Source organism: Protopterus annectens, chromosome 4.part0 (genome assembly GCF_019279795.1).
Source record: "Protopterus annectens isolate FY-2018-M chromosome 4.part0, PAN1.0, whole genome shotgun sequence".
In the NCBI taxonomy this organism is placed as follows: Eukaryota; Metazoa; Chordata; order Ceratodontiformes; family Protopteridae; genus Protopterus; species Protopterus annectens.
The window spans coordinates 685948961-685974097 of NC_056733.1; the positions used below are offsets into that span (position 1 = coordinate 685948961).

At 40.8% G+C, this 25137-nt stretch overlaps 1 protein-coding gene across 1 annotated transcript in view; it reads right to left on the reverse strand.

Annotated features, from left to right (window-relative positions):
* Positions 1–25137, reverse strand: part of CAMKK2 (calcium/calmodulin dependent protein kinase kinase 2) — a 1901640-nt gene that overhangs the window by 134134 nt on the left and 1742369 nt on the right. The window contains exon 15 of the mRNA XM_044068653.1: positions 11868–11968. Within this exon, the coding sequence (XP_043924588.1) occupies positions 11868–11968 (101 nt within the window). The remainder of the gene's footprint in view (positions 1–11867; positions 11969–25137) is intronic.

Sequence of the window (25137 nt, forward strand, 5' to 3'; positions counted from 1 at the left end):
GCAACTTATCTGTCCCTGGAGGAGTGGTTCCAGCCCAGATGTTAGTAGTTTATTGGCCATTTTGGGCTAATTTCTATCTCTTTCATTTCCCTACTATAAAAACCATGTTTGCACGGTTTTGCGCACTGGGCAGTGCCAGTTAGCTATGATTAATTATTCCTGACTCCACTAAGTCTCTTCTTCAGTTTTTCCCTTGAAACTAGTCTAACTCTCAACCTAAGCACTCAAAAAGCATCTTACAGCCCAGCACTTGCTCAGACCTAATAGCAAGCACTAATATACCCTGACACTGATTGCCCAGCAGGGCAAGGCTCTTTATTCACCCCTCACCAACCAAGCGACTAAGCAGCTCACCTTATTATTCAGGCATGATCAAAGGGCAACTTCAGGTGCACTCTCCAGTCCAGCTGGTGAATCTGGGTATCCTGAGGCAATGTTACAACTGCCTCATGTACACAGTCAACCCTCTCCTCCTACCACAAAACACTAACATATGCGAGAGATGCAATTATACAGCCAAACTGGAAGCTAAGCTGTCTCCACCCAAGACTGGAACAGACAGTCAAGAAGAGAAGATTAACACTTGCACCACAACTCCAGCCACACATAGACCTCCTAAAACAGCACTGCAAAAAAATACACATAAATACACAAAATCATACTCGGAGGCTCTAAATAAAAACCTGCAAAAGCATCAGAGACCTCCAAAGCAGACACCCAAACAACCTGCACTTCCCTTCACAAACCAGACAACACATAAAACCCAAAATCAGTGTGCCGCACAATCACAGCCCTTAAGGCGAAATAACATACCTAACACACTAGTAATAGCTGACTCTATAGTGAGACACACTGACGTCCCACTCACTAGGCTGGATAAGCAGAAGGTTACAGTTAGCTGCTTGTTGGGAGCCAGAATCCGCCACATAACACAAGCACTCAGGTCACTCCAGAACAAGTACAAATATGACTCTGTCATTGTTCACGTTGGTGTGAATGACCTGAGACGTACCTCCCTGGACTACATGAAAAGAGACATGGAAGAGCTCTCTGATCATGTAGCCCAGGCTGGTATGACCCTGACTCTGAGTAACATCCTGCCCTCACCAAGAATGATACCTCAGTATAAAGAAAAAATGATCAATTTCAACAATTGGCTAAGCTTCTGGTGTCATTCAAAGGAGATCCAGTGTCTGTCAGCCTGAGACGACATGCTCGACAAGGAGCGTTGCTTCACAAGAGACGGGTTGCACCTGTCACCCCTAGGCTTTTGAATACTGGCCAAGGCTCTTGCTGCCCCCATACTGCTTTTTTTAGGCAAGGCTCAAAAGTTAAACCCACCTCCGTAAACAGCACAATTAACAAAAAACTGAGGGTTATGCTACTCAACGGCAGGAATTTAAATCTCAAAATGCACGCGCTCAAAGCACTCCTCAGTACGGAGAACGTCAACATCTGTGCAGTAACTGAAACCTGGTTCAAGGCTCCAGTGAGCACCCCAGCACTACCATGCTACAACTCATACCACACATTTCGGCCACCGAACACAGACCGAAACACAAATGGAGGGGGTGTATCCATATTCATCAAGGATACCTACACCTCCAGGTTAGTGGCGCAGCATGATACCTCTGAGATCATCCATGTGCAACTAACATCAGACAAATCTGCAATGCAAACTGTGGCCTGCTACAGATCACCCTCCATGACCCAGGACCACCACTCCACCTTTCTGGAGACACTGGAAAACATGAAGGTCCTACCAAACACCCTGATATTGGGCGATTTCAATTACCCTACCATTCACTGGGAAAACTACTCAAATACAAATTCCCAGGCCCAGCGCTTACTGGAATTCATCAACTCAAACGCCCTGGATCAGCTGGTAAACTCCCCTACCAGAGGTGAAAACATATTAGACCTGGTCATCACAACATGGGCGACATGTGTTCCCACACCAGGGGTCAACCTGTCACTGGTTGGTTAGATCAGACCATAAACTAATCACTCTGGATGTCCACACCCCACCACCACCCCCAACTAAGGAAACCACAGTAAAAAAGTTTTCTAAAGCAAACTTCACCTTACTTAAGACAGAAGTGGTAAGTTTCACAGCCCCCACGCTAAAGAATAACGCTGCCCAAGATACAGAAACCTTTACAAATGCACTCTATGAGCACCTACAAGGATGCATGGATCGTGCCATCCCTAGCAAAACCAAGACTCACTTCCCTAAGAGAAGGAAACCAGTTTGGTGGACCCCTGCAATAAACAGGCTATGCAATAGGAGGGGGAAACTAGTTCAGAAAAAAAGCAAATCCCAAGAAGGAAAGACATCCCCGATCAGTATCAGTAAGAAACTGAGGTCCCTCATGAAATCATCCAAGGCTAACTTCGAAAGAAAAATAGCCAAGGATTCAAAAGATAACCACAAAGCTTTCTTTAGCTATGTTAAGAATCTAAGTAGCAACTCGCAGATATGCACTGAACTAGTGCAAAATAGTACAAAATATACTGAACCTACTGATATTGCCAACATCCTGGCAGATAGATTCAGTGCAAACTTCACCCCCTCACCTCCAAAAGGGCCCACAACAACACCGGAAAAGTGTAGTTTCCCAAAAATCAGAGACGCACAGGTAAAAACAGCCCTTTCAAAAGCCAAAAACACAGTGTAAATGGGACCAGATGGTGTCCCAGGCTGAGTCTTGCATGAACTACAGAACAAACTAACCCCTCACCTAAACACACTGTTCAACCTCAGCCTCTCCACAGACTACGTGCTCATAGAATGGGGCACAGCAACGGTTAATCCTCTCCACAAAGGAGGGGCCACAACTGACCTGGGTAACTATTGCCCCATAAGCCTGACTAGCCTGGTCTGCAAGGCTATGGAGTGCATCATCATGGAACTCATTAACAAAGACATTGGGAACCTCCAAATACTTGACCCGACCCAGTTCGGCTTTGTTAAGGGCAGATCATGCCTACTAAACCTGGTTGACTTCTTCGAGACAGTCACCAAGGCCATAGACAAGGGAAAGGTGGTTCACACAGCCTACCTTGACCTCGCCAAGGCTTTCGTCACCATTACCCACTCGGGTATTACAGAAAAACTCACTAGCCTGAACATAAACCCCTACGTCATGAGATGGGTTGCCAAATGGCTTACAGACAGAACTCACACGGTAAGAATAACGTGCTCCAGGTCCGACTCTAAACCAGTCACAACTGGTGTCCCACAAGGCTCGGTCCCGGGACCCCTACTGTTTGGCATATACTTCTCAGAAGTACAGGCAAACACAGGAGGACTATAGCTAACCAAGTTCGCCGATGACTGCCATAATCTACTCTCCGGCTGACACGGACATCCTCCAAAACAGCCTTACTGAGATGGACACCCGGTGTCAAAGTCATGGCCTCAAGCTAAAAACTAACAAATGCATAGTCATCCCATTTGGGAAAAACAAAACACCCACGAATTACCACATAGGTGGCAGCCCCCTTAATACAGAAGAGGTAATAAGAGATCTGGGGACCCAGGTAGATAGTAATCTCTCCTTTGACAATCACATTGCCAAAGTAGTTAGGAAATCCTTCTATGTGGCCCATGTAATTACTAAAGGGTTCACATCTAGAAATAAACAGGTTATAGTGCCCCCCCCTACTCGTCACTCATTAGACCCATCATAGAGTACAATGCCCCATTTGGGATGTACCTCACAAGACACTTTCAACAGCTGGAAAGACCACAAAAGTACCTCACCAAGAGATTACTGGTCTCAAACATATGTCCTATGCAGCCCGACTGAAAAAACTCTGGCTGTACTCAGTGGCATATCGCTTCCTCAGAGGTGATCTCTGCCTGACGTACAAAGCCATGTCCAACTCAGAACTGATGGACATGCTCCACCTAAAGAAATCCATGTCACTGTGAGCCATGCGCTCTAGTGAGCTAAACCTCGCCACAACAATAAACAGAACATGCTGCAGGGATATATTTCTGTCAGAGACTCCCCATGCTTTGGAACAAAATTCCAAATTACATCAGGCAAAGCCCCTCACCAACACTCTTCAAGAGAAACCTTGACGAGTGGATGGGTAACAGAAAATACACCCCTGGGATCACTTCATTGGCTCTGCTTGACAGAGGATCAGTTAATTAATCAATGGGGCAGCGAAAGCCGACACACTCTGGCTAGGCTTATAAATGCCCTCGGGCAGACAGCCTAGTAGCTACCTAAAAACCTATGAACCTATGGTGCAGCTTCTGGAAGTCATAAAACAATTACAGACTTCTACTCCTCCTACAGAGACTCACAAACCATGCTTTTTACAGACACTGCGTCTCTGGCTTCATTCAAAACTGAGAGAAGACATATTTACGGCCTAGGCTCAGTAATTTAATTTCTTACTATTTCCCAAAGTTAGCTGGAGCTCAGCTTAACATCTTCACTTCCAGTATCCTCTACCAATATATATATATATATATATATATATATATATATATATATATGTTTACTATTAGATGAACGAACAACACTTAGTCGAATGTAACCATAAACGAACCGGAACACCGAAACACACGTGTACGAATGCAGGCAATCCCGACTCATAGCACCGAAAATGTCGAAATGCGAACGCCCGACATTTTCGATATCGAAGCTTTCCGTCGTGTATTCAGGTATTGCTACTGACAATATCCGCACGGTCCGTTACACATTGCATTGTATCATAATATTCCGCCATAACACAGGTGTAATTCATAACATTCTCAATGACAGTGCAGCAGATATACCAGAGTGCTGCTAGACCGTATTCAACACGTAGAAACACAGAACTCCTCGACATCTGTTCCAAATGTGTACAGTGAAGTGAACCTTGTGACAGTCAGACAATACATAGCACGTTCGATGAATACCAAATACAGTCACATATACCGTAGATAACATCAACAGGAATCAGTGAGATATGACCCACGACCTCTCCCACATCAGACAACATAACTATGACGTCCACATCCCCACCGCGGTGTACATATACGCATATCCCCTACAGCAGAAGTGACAACGTCGTAAGTCACAAACCCTAAAATGAACAGTGTTTAGCAACAAGTGCAGTAAAGCCCCTACAAGTGAATGTATCCCGTTTATCTAACAATTTCCTAAACGTTTCTTCCCTGTCTGTGAGCCATTTACGTTTTGGCGACGGTGGCAGACATAGTAAAACCCGGGATAGTAGATCTTCAACATGGTTTTGTTCCAATTGTATAGCATGCAGAATATCGTAGATATATAGGGTTTTCCTCCCTAGGAGGTTACGAAGACGTCAATGCCAACCCTCCACCATATTTTGTGACCTGGGGAACCCGTCCATGCAGGTATCGCTATGGTTCCAAAATGACAGATCAAATAGCGGAGGAAGTCTCTCACATGTATTACCTCGCATGCCATACCGTCTCGGTCTACCTAACAAGTAGTTTTCTTTGAAAAAGATACACAACGGCTTTCCATTCTCAGGAAATTCTAGTTCAATATCATTGAAATTCGGTACAACGTCATCATGCCTCAGGAATGCTAACGCAGGTATTTCTTTACACAAGCTGGAAAACTGTCTACACTGTCCAAATGCAGACACTAGATGTAATTTCTGAATTTGCTGCCAGATTATCTGGCAAAAATGAAACCAACACCCTTTAGACAGTGAATCTGGAAAGTGCCGTGTGATGGCATTTACCGCCCCCCTCTCGAAATAACTCAGTATCACGGATGGATTTAACTGTAAAGTATGTTCTGAACATAACTGTATTACACTTGCCCAGAATGAGTTATAGCATGCTTCTGTTTTGGAGGCCAACAAGCCGTACACCACAGAAACAGACTTTCTCTTATCAGCATTCTCTAGATTGCAATGGATACTGTATAGTTGTTTGAAATCGGATGTTCGTATAGGGAATGTCCCATCTACCATGAAGAACTCAGCATTACACAACAACGTTAGATTACTGAATGTAGTTATTAACACGACTTGGGATGTATCACAATCTCCCGATGAATGTCTCACTATAAAACTACCAGTCTTGATGGGTATCATGTCACTTGTTAGTTCCTTCAGATTAATGCAATCCCCGTAATTCCTCCTATTCGTTTTATGTCTACTTCGCACAACAAGCTGTTTCAGTGCGTTAGTGTTAGGTAAGTCTACAGTGATGTCTGTTGAGCATGTAGCTAATACCTCAGACACCACTCTGCAAGGATCATCTGTCGAGTGTCTTGCCTTTCTTTTAATAGTTTCTTTGATTGCCATGCATTCCCCTTTACCAGTGTCCGGTGCGTGGAAATGGACGGTACTTTTTAACAACATTTCACCATCCAGAGTGGACTTGGTTACACATCTCCCCTTACATTTCTCAGTGGTTTTCAGACAACAACACCAGTATTTCCTATCACCATTCGCTTTTTCTAAATAATACATATAGCTGTCAACTAGTAGCATGTCTTTTCCTTTCTGGGACTTTACGGTGCTATATACATGCCGGAGTGTGCCTGGATATGCACCCGTTGCTTGGCCGTCATCAACCTGCCAACAAACACATACCTGACAACATTAACTGCTCTACCTCACTATTTATACACACCATAATTACTATCATAGTACACATACCACATATATGTAGCACGGTATACTGACTATATCTATATACAATTTGTGGCTACCAACGTTTACAGTGAACAGCGTGTACGACAGCGCCTTGTACACAGACGCACTGCATGGAAATTCACACGCTAGTTCACTCTACCATCTTATCTCACATATTGTCACATTGCATGATTTAGACACGTTATAAGCTCACCCCTTAATATATTACCTGTGTCGTCGCTTGCATTCTGCTAGTTTGACCACTATGTCCAGTCACTTAGTACTACGAGATGACGTCTTTTGAGGTCTAGACATTACACCGTACGTATTTGTGCGACCCCTGCGTTTGTCGCATATATTACATCGACTACATTTCTACGAAATGGTTTCACACTCGATATTTCCTCAGGTCGACTAACTATCATTCGACATTTGCTGTTTACGTACTATCTGTTTCGCACAATTGCAGTTCGACCAAGTGCCGTTCATCATTCTAATAGTAAACCATATATATATATATATATATATATATATATATATATATATATATATATTTAATTCAGTTACTACACAGTCAGGACCCACTTTTGGTACATTTTTAACACAAGCAACTTTACAAATCCATTTTCAAGAAATGCATCTGCACAAATCAGTTTGATATTCAAATAGCATATAATTTGTTACTAAATTCCAGCTAGCTGTGCTGGCATATGTTACACATCCACTGCCCTACATATCCTGGCATAGCTGGCAATACCTCACATTGTCATATGAGGTATGTTAGGCTGGCAGGGCACTGAGTTTGGATCAGAGCATCTGGAAGAAGTGTCTGAGTCAGATCTGAGACCCATCAGTTGAGGAATGAATGAAAATGGAATTAGATAAACAGTTAAAAGAATAATGGGAATGAATGCGGGAATGTATGCATATATAAAACTCTTTGTGGAAGCAGTTAGAAACTGATCCACCTATGTGTAAAATGAAAATTTACAAAACTGCTACTACCCCACCCCCTGGTCACCCCTCCTCTCATTCTTTCTCCAATCACATTTAAATCTTTCAATAGCTTTGCATGCTCCCTCCTCCTTTTCAGTTCAGGGTATAGACTCTCCACTAGCAGTAATGTAATGTCCTCTCCTTTCAGTTTCAAAGCTTCCACTACCACCCATCTTCCATATTTTGTCCCCACTCCCCTTCTTTAGCCTCAGGAATTTAACCACCACCATCATAGCAGTCTTGTCTTCACTGCCAAGCATGTTTCCTCATACATTCCCTCTGGCAGTACTATCATCCTCATATTTTATAAGGTAGAGTTTCTGGGGGTAGATGCCATAATCTATGAAGGTTGCGACAAGGCTTCAATATAAAGGTAAAAGCAATCCCCATTTGTGTTATACCACATTTGTCACTAATCACTATACTGAAAGGACAACTACATTTTCTGGTGATCATCACATCAAGGAAAATGTCATGATCTGCAGCATCTAGCATTGTTTCCCATCCAGCAATCCTTTCTTCATTTCCAAATCTCAGTGCAGAGTTTTTCTGCACTACCACCTGACATCTATGTCACAAGATGGGTTGCCAACTGGCTCACTGACTGAACCCACACTGTGAAAGTAGCAGACTCTAAATCCAACTTCAGACCCGTGACAAGTGGAGTACCACAGGGTTCAGTCCTAGGTCCTCTCTTGTTTGGTATCTACTTCTCTGAAGTACAGGCTAACACAGAAGGTCTTTGGCTAACAAAGTTCACAGATGACTACACACTAGGAGCCATAATCAAATCTCCTAACGATGTGGACATCCTTCAAAAGGACCTCACTGAGACAGATGCCTGGTGTCAAACCCATGACCTCAAGCTCAATGCTAAAAAGTGCATTGTCATCCCTTTTGGTAAAAACTCTGTACCCATGAACTACCACATAGGCGGTAATCTACTTAACACCGAAAGTGTGATAAGAGACCTTGGGACACAGGTGAACAGTAGTCTCTCCTTTGATAATCACATCGCCACAGTAGTCAGGAAATCCTTCTACGTGGCACACTTCATCACAAAAGGTTTCTCATCCAGGAAAAAGGTCATTGTTCCCCTCTACTCATCACTCATTATACCCATTATAGAGTACAATGCCCCTTTTGGTATGTACCTCACAAGACATCTACAACAACTGGAAAGGCCACAGAAATACCTCACAAAGAGGATTACCAGCCTCAAACAGATGCCCTACGCAGACCATCTCAAAAAACTCCAGCTTTACTCTGTTGCATATCGCCTACTCAGAGGCGATACCTGCCTAACATACAAAGCTATGTCAAACCCAGAGCTGTTGGACATGCTCCACGTAAAGAAATCCCAATCCCTCTGAGCTACACGCACTAGGGACCTAAACTTTGTCACCACAATAAACAGAACATGCTGGAGGGATAGATTCCTGTCTCAGAGACTTCTCATACTCTGGAACAAACTACCTATTTATATCAAACAAAGCTCCTCATTAGCACTCTTCAAGAAAAATCTTGATGATTGGATGGGAGATAGGAAATTCACCCCGGGGATCACTTCTGTGGCTCTGCTTGACAGAGGCATAGGAAAATAATTTTCTTGGGTGGCAAAACCCAGCGTACTGTTTGGCTAGGCTTATATAGGGCCTAGGGCCAATAGCCTAGTACCTACCTATGAACATCCACTAAAAGTCCTGTATTTGTTTAATTTATTTAGTAATCAATGACCATCATTTTCATCATGTATTGCACGCAGCTTCTAACTTTTTTAAAACAGATCGGGGAAAATGGACCTGCTGCAGACTCAACTACAAAACTGCCAGACAGGGCTGGTTGCAGTACTAGAAAGTGCAAACAAAGGTTGTGGATAAGTAGCAATGTGGTAAGGGACAGAAAAAATACAGTTCGTCCATATTATCTTTCCTTAACTCTTACACAGAAACTTGTGTGAGTATGGTGCTCATGTAGCTGGAATTGAGCTATATGCTATCCAGTATTAATTTCTGAAGCCAGGAAAGCCATTGGGATTAATTTCTTAATTAAAAAACTAGAATGCACCCTACCCATAAAAGCCCTAATCATAGCATGTAACACCAAACTACTGCTAACTACAGTAAATAAAATGTAACATTTAATTTTTTCTCAGAAGATAGGCAACATCCTTGCCTCTCTCTGGAAAAAAAATGGTGACCTGCAGGAGTAGTATTATTTACTGTAGTTCGTGATCTCAAACTCTTGCATGTCATCTACTGCCCAACTATTAGTCAAGTGGTTAAAGGTGAAATCCTTCATCCATATTCCTAGGTCACCAAATTATGATCAATCCCTAGTAAGGCATTCATTCAATACAGCAATATGAGAGTGTACCTTTTGCAAAATTTCACTTACAATTTGGAACATGCTCTCCCTCCATTTTTAGACCAATTTAATCAACCGCTTAAAATCCTTCTATTACTATTATTGCTTTAAGGATGACAAGCAAGTCTGTCATAACACTGTATACTAACTTACAATGCCATTTGATTTTTCATTCCTGTGGTCTTGTAAAATGAAAAATGAAACTACAATCATGATGACATTGTTAAATTTTTTTTCAGTAAAACTTACAATGTAGTATATGCATTTGTGTGATACATGTTTTTACTTTGAATCAGCTATCATTTACATACTTTTACTATAGGTTTTAACGTGCATCTGGTCTGGATTGTGGCTGAAAAAAAAGTCCCTGCACAAGCAATTTATCTCAGTGGTGGGGTTTACAAGGATTAACTATTCTATAAACATGAACTTAGTGTCATATGCTAAGTTTTGCCAATCTTGTCATCCACCCCACTGCACCCAGACAAGCAAAAAAAAAAAAATATATATATATATATATATATATATATATATATATATATATATAAAATCAAAAGAAGCAGACTTTGGTGACTGGATTTAAGTAAAGTTTCACTTTAGAATGCACAAATTAAAAGAAATGTTAAGACTGTGTAAGGGATTACATACACTGTCTGTGAAATTTAGCAATATTTCACAATCTTCATTAGAAGAAAAAAATCTGAAATCAGGCTAGAGATATGGGATACTGTAGTGGAAACAGCACATCAGAAATGGAAAATGATTTCACAAACAAGTACACATCACTAGGTGCTGTCAGGGCATGTGATACAAAGGAAAAGTACATGACACAGAGCTGCTGTTTCCACCTTATTTGAAAAGGTACTGTTCTTTGTTCTCAAATGAGCATACTTAGAGGTCATCAGCAGTGGAATGTCAGTGCATCCACCAGCCTTTGAAGTATCAAAATCCATGAGGAAAAGACATGAAGGAAAACATCAAATGCCATTTCAGCAGTAGATAAAATTCTTTCCTTCTAATTTATCTTACAAAACATCTTTCGCATCATGGCATGTTTCCAAACAAAGAGCATTAGTACAAAATAAAACTCCACAAGAAGATCCATAAAGGCAACTGCAAACAAATACCAAAGCACTTTATAATACCTACAATATCCTTTAAAGAGGCACTCATAAGTCAAGAGACTATCCTGGCAGGCAATGGGTGAAAGGCTGAGAATTATCCTGGATAGGATGCCAGCCTAACACATCTTACAATATGAACAAGAAATAGTTTTAAACTTTTACAGGATCAAATGTAAATATTATCATAAAGCCTCGTGTCTTGTACAGCTCAGCTATTTCATTAAGCAGTGTGCTGTGTTGCCACCTCTGGGAAGACATGGTGTTGTGTATGATCAGAAGCTTTACTCAGCTTGATTGGCAATGACCTATAAGTCACCTTACATTGTCCAACAGTCTTCCCTATAAAATGAATAACAAAACAGACTGTTCTTAACATAACAATATGAGCACTATATCTACTGGAGAATAACTACATTTAAGTAGACACATTTATTGACTGGAGTAAAAAGTATACTAAAGACAGCAAATCAAACATGTTTGCAAATCCTGTTGACAGGATAAAGCATGAAATGAAATAACAATATGGTGTATCTTGCTCTGATGACAAATTACATTAATTAAAGTAACGAAAAAAAAAAAACGTTACCACAATAATTAAGAACACAGTGCTAAAGGCACTGCTTGAATTGCTTGGACAAAACAGCTAACCCACAAACAGTCCTTTACTTCTCGTGGAACATTTATCTTACTGCAGTTACATATTATTAGCAGGTCAACATTTAATTGTAAAAATTGACTTACGTAAGTACATTTCCAGAGACCGATAACATTCTTTCTTCTCGCTTACTTCCATCAAATGGATTTCCAAAAGATTTTTTACGAAGCATTGTTTTGACCAAAATCTGAAAAATATATACAAATACAAATACAAATTATCTTTGAATTCTTGTCTAATTATACACAAAAAGGTACACAGTACTCATATTGTCAAACAGTTCTTTCATTCATTCTCCCATACTTGCTTTATCCAGTTCAGGGTCACTGGTGAGCCTTTTCTTGCATTCAGTGGGCACAAGGTAGCGAGACTAATGTTAGGCAATATGCCAGTTTATCCTAAGATACATAAACACATTCACTCATGCATTCCAAGTACACGTATAGGATAATTTGGCTGTCTTCCAGTTCACCCACAGTATGTCCTTAGGATGTATGAAGAAACTGAAGCAACTGAATAACCAAAACTGGATACACAGAATATATGCAGACTACATGCATATGGCACCCAGCCAGGAATTGAACTGGAGGGCCAAACTGTAACAGACAACAACATTAATCACTGAGCCCCCTAAAGACAACTTATTTTTACAAAATTAACCAGACTGTCAAGAATGAGTAGACTTTTAGATATACTGTAAGCCTGAAAGCAAAGCTTGGTAGCTCCTATTAACACTGTATTTATTTCTAAAACCTAACAAGAACTTTCCTGTAATATCAAGCTTACTGCTTTTGCAGAGACTGAGTAAATAATAATTTAATTTTTAATTCTTTTTTGTGTTTTACTGCTCTCTTTCAGATTAATGACCATTTGTTCACCTCATCACAGAGACTGCGATTTGTCTGTGAGAAGACATAACTTGCCCAGCCATCGAGGATGGTTTGCATTTTTTTATTATCTCTGCCCTACATCACCACATAAACACAAAGACACATGGACACATACACTCTGTTCCGCTATGGAGGGGAGGATGGTGCAATGGTTTTATGGTGCTGGGCATTCCCTTACTTGTATACCAACAAGCAACCCTAAATATAAACCTCAAAGTACAGTAGGTGGTTTCTTTGGTCTCCTCCTAGAAAATCATACCATACCAGTGTACTTCCTTTTTTGGGGGTGAATGTTCTGCCCTAAGCTAGACTGACTTTGGTATCTGTCCACACTACATCCGTTCTGGTATGTCCAATTACTAAAACACAAGTATCTAAAAAGAAATTGTCATGACAAGTTATATTTCATGTTTGTAACCCTTTGGGTGCTTGCATTCAACTCAAATAAGTTTCACTAATCATGAATGATTTAGGTACCATGTAGTGGAATCATGTTTTACAAATTCACTGTTAAATATATACCAGACCACATTCTTTCCTGACACTAACATACATGCTGATATACCTTTGGGATATTAATCTCAGAGATGACTGGATCTACTACAAAAAACAACGTAGAAAGTTCTTATGTGATGCTAAGGCACTGTCATAATCTACCATTCTGCTGTTGGAAGACAGCTCTTAGCTTTGGTCCATCACACAACAGTACTGTTATTAAATCAATTTACATATGACTGAAAAAATGCAAGAGGTTTTGAGCTTGTGCACATTAATACAGGAAACAAAACACATCTGAGCCATTAAAGAAAGCAATGTATTTTTTTTTTTTTTATCAAGAGCAAATGCTGGCTTAAAAGCTGTGACAGAACTCCTGTTAGAAAAACAGTGGTACAGCTGTCCATTGATGTTGGTCTTTGTGCAGCTGAGAACTGTATTTCTTGAATCTCACAAAGTGGGACATCTCAAATTTGTACGAATTCAACAGCACAAAGAAGCATTAGAAAAATAAGTGTTACTTTTTATTCTTTCCTTTACTAAACCACTTCCCTTGAGGAATGAAATGGTGGTAAACAGACCAACTCGGCAAGAAATCCCAAACCCCAGTAGCCAGCACCATATCAACATCTGGGATCCTCATATAGTCGCAGACAAGATGAAAGACATGATCCCTCCAAAATATCCTGGATCGCTTCAGGATCTCCCAGTAGGTCATGCCTGGTACACATCCCGTGGGACACACACAGGGGCATCCTAACAAATTAAGTAAACCACATTGGTTGACTACTCTCAAAATGAAGGAGCAGTGGCTGCACTTAGAGATCCTCCTGGACAGCCAAGCTGTTCGCCGTCACCAAGATAGAGCCCCACTACCTTGCAGAAGGAAATAATTTCTGCAGATTCTTTGTGAAGTCTCATCCTTTCCATCACTATCCATAGCTCATGAATATAGGTGAGGGAAAGCAAAAAATGCCAGAAAAGTTAACAGCTTTATTGTATGACTCAATTTTTAATTTGTCAACACAGTACAGAACAATGTCTGCAACACTGCTGCCACTGCATCAATCCACTGGTCAAGCTACTGATCCCTTCTATCTTCATTCTGAAAAAGACCCCCAGGAGGCTCCACTATTCCACTCACCCACATTATACAATCTACACCTTTTCAGGAAAAACAAAATGTGCTGATTTTCATCTCTTCTGCATTATTCTCAGCCTGAATACACTGATAAAGACTAAAAAAGTGAAAGCAAAAAGCCACTGGCATTAAAAGCCATGTAGTTGAAAAGTACAGTTGTGTACACTTACCATAAATGTAGATGTCCGAGTGTATTCACTGTTGCAGTCATTACATTTAGGGTACTCTGCTGGCAGGTTGCCCTCAGTCAGCCTGAATTCCAAAGTCTTGGGTCCTGCTTTGGTTGCGGTCTCCTCTTCCATGACGTCAGGTCGTCAGGGGTGTAAAACATGCAGCCGACGCCATTTTCTTTCATTTTTCTTGCCCCCGATGTCAGGTGCCCCCAAAAAGGTAGCAAAAAAAAAAAAAATATATATATATATATATATATATATATATATATATACACATATATATATATGCATCTATACATGCATCAATATAAACTTTACCTTCATCTACAAGCAAATACACCATATAGGTTGTAGAAGATAGAGAAGGAAAGATAAACTCCAGAATGACAGTGGGATGCCGGGAGGGTAACCTGGACTGCAACAGTGAATACACTCAAACATCTACATTTATGGCAAGTGTACACAACTGTACTATGTTCTTCGTGTTTCACTGTTGCAGTCCTTACATTTGCATAGAATCCCAAAGTTATGGTTGGGGGGGCTGGAGCTAAACAGCATTAGGTGTGGCTATAAGGCCCTGCAGAACTGCAGTGGCAACACCTGCCCTGGACTTAGAGTAGAGAGGCAAATGGTAATGCTTTGTAAAGGTGTGAACAGAACTCCAAGTAGCAGCCTCTAGAATGTCTTTGGTTGGTACTCCTCTGAGAAAGGCTGCCAAAGTTGTTGCAGCTCTGGTGGAATGAGACCTAATGCCCTTGGGCACAGGTTTACCATGGTGTAAGTAGCAGAAACAGGTGCAGTGGCTTATCCACTTTGAAATTGTCTGCTTTGAGATAGCCTTTCCCTCTGATCCTGCAGCATATGACACTAGTAATTGCTCCGTTTTTCTTAGAGCTTTTGTCCTGCTCAAGTAGAATCTTAGTTGCTTGTGTACGTCCAAGGAATGCAGAATTTTCTCCCCTTTGTTCTGAGGATTTGGATAAAAAGTTGGCAGATGAGTATTTTGGTTAAGAGCCACACTGGAAACCACCTTAGGCATAAAAGTAGGATTTGTCCTCAGAGACACTCTGTCTGGGTAAAATATGATAAAAGGCTCTACAGCCATGAGGGCCTGTAGCTCTGAAACTCTTCTTGCTGAAGTAATTGCTAGTAGCAGAGATGTCTTCCATGATAAGAACTTTATATCAGCGGTAGTGGCTGGTTCAGATGGAGGCAGGGTGAGCTTTTCCAACACATAATTGAGATCCCATGCAGGTAATGGTGATTTTCTAGGAGGCCATAGGTTTTTGGCTCCTCTAAGATACTGCTTTAGTAAAGGATGAGAAAAAATAGGTGGCTCTGTATTGTAATGAGCTGAAATGGCAGACGCATGGATTTTGATTGATGAGAAAGATAGGACTTTGTCAAGCATCTCAGTTAAGTATTGTAATATCTGAGGAATATGTGGTTCTGCTGTATCTGAGCGTTGTGCTTGATTCCAAGCACAGAATCTCTTCCATTTGTCAGCATAAGATTTTCTAGTACTAGGCCTTCTGGCTTCCAAAATGACATCCATCACAGCTTTACTGAGTGGTGTCGTTCGAATGATTACAAGATTAGCCATGCTGCCAGCTTCAGAGTCTGTAGTTGATTGTGCAGGATCTGATTGTTTTGCTAGGACAGTAGTTGTGGTCTTTGAGGCAAGGTCCAAGCTGGGTATTGAGACAAGTTCCTTAGGATTGGGTACCAGTATTGGCGGGGCTAGTCCGGGGCAATTAATATCATCTTTGGCTTCTCTTGTCTGACTTTTAGGAGGACCTTGGGAAGAAGAGGCAGAAGAGGAAAGGCGTAAACTGACAGGTTTTTCCAACTGAAGGATAGGGCGTCCACTTTCCATGTTTGGCTGTGATAAGTCCTTGTGCAGAATCTTTTCAATTGAAAATTTTGAGGAGAGGCAAATAGATCTATGTCTGGGCTCCCCCATTTCTCTGTTATCATGCCGAATACTTGTGGATTTAGTTTCCACTCATGAGGATCCATCAGGTTTCTGCTTAAATCGTCTGCCAGAGTATTCTGTTTTCCTGGCAGGAATTGAGCTTGAAGATTTATTTGGTAGGTCAAAGCTGTGTCCCACAGTGCCATGGCTAATCTGCAAAGGGGGTATGAGTGTGTGCCCTCTTGCTTGTTTATATACCACATGACTGTGATGTTGTCCGTCTTTATCAGTAGTTGTCCTGGATGAAGTAAATCCTTGAAGGCTATTAGGGTATTTTGAACAGCTAGCATCTCTTTTTGCTTGATATGTAGATGCATTTGATTTGGTGCCCATATGCCCTGAATGCATCTTCCTGCCATGTGGGCCCCCCAGGCATAATCTGATGAGTCTGTTGTTAAGGTTTGGCTGGCGAGGGGTAGAGTGAAGGGCCGTCCCATGTTTTGGTGACAGGCCTTTGCCCACCATAGAAACTCCTGTTGCAGGCAGGGGATGAGAGGAATCATTGTTTCCAGACTGTGTGAATGTTGACTCCATAAACTTTTTAGGTACCATTGAAGTTTCCTCATATGCAGTCTTGCATATGGAATTAGTAGGATGCAGGATGCCACAAAGCCCAGAGCCTGCAGAATTTGTCTTGCAGAAGACTGGGTTTTTGTTGCCATCAGTTTGAAGTAAGTAGTCAGTTGCCTTCGTTTGTCTGGTGTGAGATAAGCCATCTGGGCAGTTGTATGCAAGCTTGCACCCAGGAATGTTATCTTTTGAGAGGGTACCAGTTGTGATTTATTTTCGTTTATTGTGTACCCTAGGCATGCTAGAAGCCTTTTCGCAAACGCCAGGTGTCGTAGAAGAGTGTCCTTGTTCTCTGCTTGAATGAGATAGTCGTCCAAGTAAGGATATATTTGAATACGTCTTTGTCTGCAAAATGCAATTACTGGTGCCATGCACTTTGTAAAGACCCTGGGCGCAATAGATAAGCCAAAGGGCAGTGCAGAGAATTGGTAATGCATTAAGCCAGTCTTGAATCTGAGGTATCTTCTGCACAACTGTCTTATTGGGACATGCAGGTATGCCTCTTTTAAGTCTAAAGTCACCAGCCAAGCATTCTTGCCCAGGATGGGCAGAAGCTGTTGCAAAGTGAGCATTTTGAATTTTGGAATGTCCAGGTATGTGTTCAAAATCGATAAATCCAGTATTGGCCACCAGGCCTTGTCCTTTCTGGGTACCAAGAACAGTCTTAAGTAAAAACCTTGTCTTTTTTCCTGTTCTGGTACTTTCTGAATGGCCCCCATATCCATGAGGGACGTAACCTGTTTCTGTGGCTCTGCCCATTGTTTTTTTGGCAGGTCTGGCCAACCGTTTGTCATTGGCAGAGTGTGGAAATGGAATCTGTATCCCTGTGATATGATGTTCAGTACCCACTTGTCCTGGGTTATTAACTGCCACTTTTGAGCAAAAAGTGCTAATTTTTCCCCTATGGTCGCTGCCAAAAGATAAGTGCTTGGTGGAGGCAGAGGGAAGTCATTGAGATTGCTTTCTGTAGGTGTGTGCTTTATCACCTCCAGATTTGGAGATGGATGCACCCCATTGCTTTGACCTGTAAGAGTCTTGAGTCTGATACCTGGAACCCTTACGGCATCTGGATTTGCCCCTTTGAACTCTGACACAGGAAAGGACCAATTTTTTGTAGGCCAGTGTCTACTGAATCTAGGTGGCTGCACTTGTAAGAAATCTTTCACAGTTTGCATTGACTTAGCTTTGTCTTCCATTTTCTTTAAAACCTCTTCTGCCTTAATACCAAACAGAGAATCATGCTGTAAAGGTGCATCTAATAATTTAGCTTTAACATGATCAGGCAAATTTTGATCCTTTAACCAGGCATGCCTCCTAATCACAGATCCAGTAACTGCGGCCCTGCAGGAGGCCTCTAAAGAATCAAAACTACATTGCAAAGTATGCTTTCCAACTTGTTCATCTGCATGCAATAATTCCTACAATTCCTTATTTTATGCACATTCTGAAATCAACATCATTTTCTGTTTCAGCAATCCCATAACATGTTTTTGTTACTTAACCATATGAAATTGACAGTTTAAGGCCCTAATTACCAAGGTTGCAGATGTATAAACCTTTTTTCCCCATCTGTCCAGCACCCTGGAATCTCTGCCGGAGGGGGTAGGGTTTTTTGCTGTTGAGGCCTTAACTCCCTATGGACCATGTGAAATAATTTCAGGATCAGCAGCAGGGTTTCTAAATAAAAATTTATGAGACTCAGGAACCCTGTAATACCTGTCAGGCTTACTGGGAGCCGGAGGTAAAGAGTCAAGGGTCAGGCTTGACTCCAAAAAAACATCATCCACAATGTCTAACACAGGGGGAATGGCTAAAGGCTTGTGCTGAGGGAGAAGAAGGAAATCCCTGAGCATCTTTTTTGATTCTGAGAAGTCTCGACTCTCCCAGTGAAAATGCTCCCTCAAAGTATGCAAGGTTTCTCCAAATGAATAATCCTCAGGAGGAGATGCAGATGGAATAGACTCCTCAGCATCAAAATCCTCATAGGGAGGTAAAGATAATTCCTGATCAGAAAAGGAATCAGAAGAAATAGAAACCTGATCTGAAGATTTCATAGTCAGTGTCTTTCCTAGGCCTCTTATCTGGAGGGGGATGGGTACCCCTGATCAAGGTAATAAGGTCTTCAGCCATTTTGATCATCTGTTTGTTAGGCATAGAGGCCTGTGCACGTGGCTCAGGCATCGTTTTTTACTTTTAGAAGGTGTCTTTGCCTTTGGTTTTGCAGCTTTTGTTGGTTTGATATAAAAATGTTAAGGTCTGAATACACCCTCAGAAGCCGGTGCCTGCTCAGGGGCTCCAGACCCATCTGAGGGAGATACATCCGTCGGTCCAATACCTTGAGTATCTTGCGGCATGCCGGACTCCACATGCATGTCGGTAGAGGCCTGCGACTTGAAGGTAGCGGGTATCAGGGGCTGTGAACGCGCCTCACTGAGTACCGACGATTGGCTTAGGAGAAGCTTCGTCATCGGTTTTGGATCTTGACTGCCTTTCTCTATCCTTTTCTTTGCGCTTTTTATGTACTCTGGTAGTCGGATTGCTATCCGACGACATCTCTGGGTAGTTAAATCTGTTTCCAAAATACTTAGATGCAAAAATATACTGACGCTTAATAGTGCGTTGGTTAAATCTAGCACAAAACCGACAGCCAGGCACATTGTGATCAGGGCATAGGCAAGGAATAGAGGATAAATGGAAATCCTTATGAGGTATTTGCTTCCCACAAGTAATACAATTATTAACTTTTTCTGACATCGGTAAAAAGCAAGAAAAAAGTTTCCCCAACGGGGTATTTAGCTTTACTGAAGACTTCGGTCAAACGGCACTTGCGAAATGCTTCTGCTTCGGGCACCGCGGAGCAAAAGACTAAAGAAAATGGCGTCAGCTGCATGTTTTATACCCCTGATGACCTGACGTCATGGAAGAGGAGACAGCAACCGACGCAGGACCCAAGACTTTGGAATTCAGGCCGATTGAGGGCAACCTGCCAGCAGATTACCCTAAATGTAATGACTGCAACAGTGAAACGCAAAGAACATCACTGGTATGTCATTAAGGGATCACTTGCGTATATCCCATGGGCTTCCACAACATTGGTGTGCCGAGGGAGATGATTTGTCTGAGCTATGATACAGAATCGGAATTGCCTAGACATGGTAAGGCCTTGCCGTCTCTAATTATGGTGGCTGCCAGAAAAGCAATTACTAGAAAATGGAAATCAAAATCTAAACCAACTACATTAGAAGTAGTGAATACAGTAACAAAGATAAAACAACTGGAATTGAGATCTTTATAAAATGTAGGAGCAAACTACATATGAAAAAATGGGAATTGTGGGAAAAATACATACAGGGGAGGAATGATGTTTAAAAAAAGGCAGGACTTAAATGCGCTATGAAATGTTTGACTGAAAATGTATGGGCAGATTATAAGTGATGCATAATATTTGAAATTATTTTTTATTTATACAATAAAAAATAAATAAATGTTTGCAACTGGGAGTGTGTCAGTATGGTTTGTGATGCAAAATGCTTGCAACTAGGATTGTGTCGGTGTGGTTTGTTTTCATTTATATGAATGTATGATTGCCTATGTTGTAACTGATGGTTTAATAAAGATGTTTCTTGTTTAAAAAAAGGCAGGAACTGAATAAGTTATGTAATGTTACTTAGGTTATATGATATACAGCAAAATATGTGAAGTATAATGTTTACATGAACTTGTTAATACAGTTTGATTACTTTTATATAAATGTAGATTTGCCTATGTCACAAGTGATAATTCAATAAAGGTGTTTAAAAAATGGAAAAAGTGTGTAAAGCCCACTGCACTGGGGTTTGGTGGCTGCTTCCAACTTCATCCAGGGGTACCATTTTATCCAAGCATGTATAACTCTCAGGCATATATAGGATTTATGAATTTGAGTTAGACCTGCAGTTTACAGTACAGAAATTACTATTAAATGCAGATCTATCATTAATTAATGGTTTAAGATCCAAGCCAATTCCTAGTACTATCTCTGCTTTGCCTCAAGATAGAACTGGAACTCTTGGTATCAATGTCTTGTATTTTATTACTTCTGTACTTTCTTTTTTTCATAATTGTATAGGCAATTTGGATCCTGTATCCCAGCTCAAAAAAATCATCTCCTTAGTTATACTTATCTGCCTACCCAGATTTCCTGACCGAGTACTCTGAAGGGAATTCTGCCAACTCATTACACTCCCAAAACATAGGTTCCCAGTTACCTCCTTCTTCCCCATCACATCTCCATCATCTGCCACCTACCTGAGTAAAAATTCTTTGGAGTTTGTTTGAGGTAATAAAAGTATATATCCAAACATTTCCAGGCAAAAATCCTAAGTCTTTTAGATTTTGTTGCATATTTGGGAGCCATACATATGTTCTCCCATTGTTCTCTGTGAAATGCATTTCAAATCTCTCTTCTCACTCTTTTCTTACCACTTCTGATTGATTCCTATAGTCATTGTACAGTGTTTCATACCCTCTACAAATTATATTTTATTAAAAGCAGCTTCTGGTCTAGAATCAACTAAAACCTCAACCAGTGCAGTTTTTTCATTTGGGATTTCACTATCCACTTCTCTTTGCCTATACTTTGATATCAATCTCAGATAAGGAAGGCACTCACTAGCGTGCAATACAAATGTCTTCTTGGCCCCTTCCCTTTACATTACCTTTCCTTCACTAATTATTTGTTTCCAGTACCTTGGTTCTTTTGCCATCTTCCTCCAGTAGATTCCAGCCCCCTTCTTGTCTATTCTCTATACCCCAAATTGCAGTCAGCCGTATTGGCAGAATCTCCTTTCTCCATACCCATATTGACTTAGTTCTTAGTATACTTTCTCCTACTTGGATCTGCATCTGAAATCACATTCTTTCCTTATTTTTTGAATTAACCCCCTGATTCTTCATTATCCCTTTCCACTCTGAATTGCAGCTTTCTGCTTGCGTTATGTATAAGAGCCTTAACTGTGTAGCTCTAAAATAACCCTTCAAATTAGGGAATCTTAAACCTCCTTGTTCTACTGGGAGAATCAACTTACCCCACTTGACTTTTGCCCTCTTACCCTCCCAAATAAAATTCTTCAACTCTTTATTAATTATTGCCCACTTATTGTCTTTGCCAATTGTTCTAAATATAACACAAATAGAGAAAACAGGACACCTCTGCCTGGTTCCTCTGTTCAAACACAACTTATCAGAAAGGAACCTTTCCACGTTGATTTTTGCCTCTGATCCCTCATATATCTTTATAATTAACCGTATTATTGTATCAGGAAATGCACTCATAAAATCCCACCTTACTTTGTTGAAGCTTTCTCTGCATCAAGACTCACAAATAATTGCAGCATTTTCTTACATTCTGCTTCCCTCTGGATCATCATTGTTCTATTAATGTTGTCAAATGTCTGTCACCCCTCCTCAAAACCACATTGGTCCATATCTATTTATTTTGGCATCACCTGTGCCATTCTTTTAGCCATTATAGACGTAAACACTTTATAATAATGGTTTAAAATCAAAATGGGCCTATATGAACCTGGATCAGATGGGTCTTAACCGTTATACGTATTTACAGCCACCAGAGTTTTTTTTCCCCCAGGATGTTGGGGCCTCCCCGTCTTTTTAAAAACACTGTTAAACAAAACCTACAGATCTTTATCACTTTCTTACCCCCAGCTACCAAACATTCACAGGAATGCCATCTATTCCTGGAGACGTTCCTGTAGATTGGTTATACATTACCATTTTTATCTCATCTCCTCCTATATTAACTGTTAGTTGTTGAGCCTCACCTACCTCTAACTTTGGCATATTTATGTCTTCCAAGATTATTTTCATTTGTGCTTCTTCTTGATTTACCCATTTCTCTGCTTTATATAAATTTTCTCTCCATAGGATCTCTGGTTATTTTTCTTTTTATAACCTCCCTCAGGTTGCTAACAGGCCTTTCTTCTTTCTGTTGCCTAATTCATTGTGCCAAAAGCTATTGTGCTCTGGAGTTATTATCAACAAACATTTGCTTAACAGCAATTTTTCTAAACTCATGCATATTATCCACGTTCTCTCTTATTTCTCTTTAGCACTCTGCAGTTGCACCACTTCCTGTTCTGTGAGATTCCCCTTATTTTGTAATACTTTAACCTTTGCCAGACAATCTAAATAATCTTTATTACTTCTTAACCATATCGCTTCTTCTTTTGCTTCTATCTTATTTTTAAACTCCACTTTCATTTTATCCCACCTGCTAGCTATAGCTTTTGAAGTACTTTCTATATTCCCTAACAACTCCTAGATTTCCAATACCCACTCCTTAAATTACTCTCTTTTTAACAGGTAGGTGGTGAAGCACCAGTGTCTCATCTTTACTTCATTACCCTGCATTTTTATCTTAGTAATTATTGGCACGTGATCTGAAATAGTTATTGGATGTGTATCAATGTTTTCAATTAAATGGACATATTCTTGTGAAATAATAATTTCTGTCAAGTGTAGCCCAGGTATTGTACCTTGCAGAATAATAAGTAAATTCTCTCAAGAGTTCCTACTGTTGAATTCACATATTTTTTTACCAAATATCTTCATAAATATCTTCAGAAATCTACTTTCTTTTATTATAGTTTCCCTTCTTACCCCCCCCCGATACATTCTCGTTGCAAATCAAATTTCAGTCTCCAGCTACAAGTAATATTCCCTGCTGAAAACATTATTTCTCCCCATTTTTTTAAGCCCCAAAATGGTAGTTTTAGTTGAAATACAAATACATGCTAGCATAATCCTAATCCCTTGCAAGTAGCCCCTTACAACTATAAATCTGACATTATTTTTTTTCCTCTTCTACCACTACTTGAGCTCCTCTAGCAATTAATGTAAGTGCTCCTCTTTTCCTTCATTCCTCATACCACAGAATATCTATCCTGTAATCCGTTATCAAAGGCACACGCTCAGTTCTTTCCAAATCTTTTTCCTGTTGCATTCCCATTTGCATGCTGCATTTTTTAATATAATTTTATTTTATTTATTTATTTTACATTTGTTGACCGGGCTAGTCTAACTGGATATATGTCCATTTTCAGTAGAGGCCCGGGGAGAAAAGCTCCAAGCATGAACAGTAAAACATGCAGCGCTGCCTAATTGGGTTTAAACTATTCCAGGCTCCACAAAGTCTGCTCTTCACTTTTTCCGTTAGAACTGCTCTATCTCTCAATTTAAACACCATATTCTCATTCTAAGGCCCTTCACTGGTCCAATTAAGTAATCCTACAAGTTAGCACTATTAAACCATAAGCACTACTTACTCTTATACTCTCTACGATTACCCTGTCCTCTATTAATCCGTCTTAAATTCAGTTTCCCTGTTACTCTAGCATGTCCAAAGGTCAGTCAATGGTTTCCTCTCCAGTCCAGCTGGTGAATCTGGGAATTTTGAGGCAATGTTACAACTGTCTCATGTACACGGACAACCCTCTCCTCCTCCAAACAGGTTCAAATATATGTGAGAGATGTAACTATTTAGCCAAACTGGAGGCTGAGCTCTCTCATCTCAAAACTGGTCTAACCAGTCAGGAGGAGAAGGTAACCTCACACAACACAATTCCAGTATCACATAGTCCCGCCACATCAGCGAACCAAACACATAAATACACAAAAACATACTCGGAGGCTCTAAATAAAAATCTACCTAAGCAACAGAGACCTCCAAAGCAGACATCCATGCAAACGCTACCTCAAAACAAAACACACACAACACATAACCCACAAAGTCAGTGTGCCAAGCAGCCACAGCCCTTAAGGCTGAATAACACACCTGATACTCTTGTTATAGGTGACTCTATTGTCAGACACACTGACGTCCCGCTCACCAGGCTGAATAAAGAGAAGGTCACAGTGAGCTGCCTGTCGGGTGCTAGGATCCGACACATAATGCAAGCACTCAGGTCACTCCAAAGCAAATACAAATATGACTCAGTCATTGTACATGCTGGTGTGAATGACCTGAGACGTACCTCCCTGGACTACATGAAAAGAGACATAGAGGAGCTCTCTGATCATGTAGCCCAGGCTGGTATGACCCTGACCTTGAGCAGC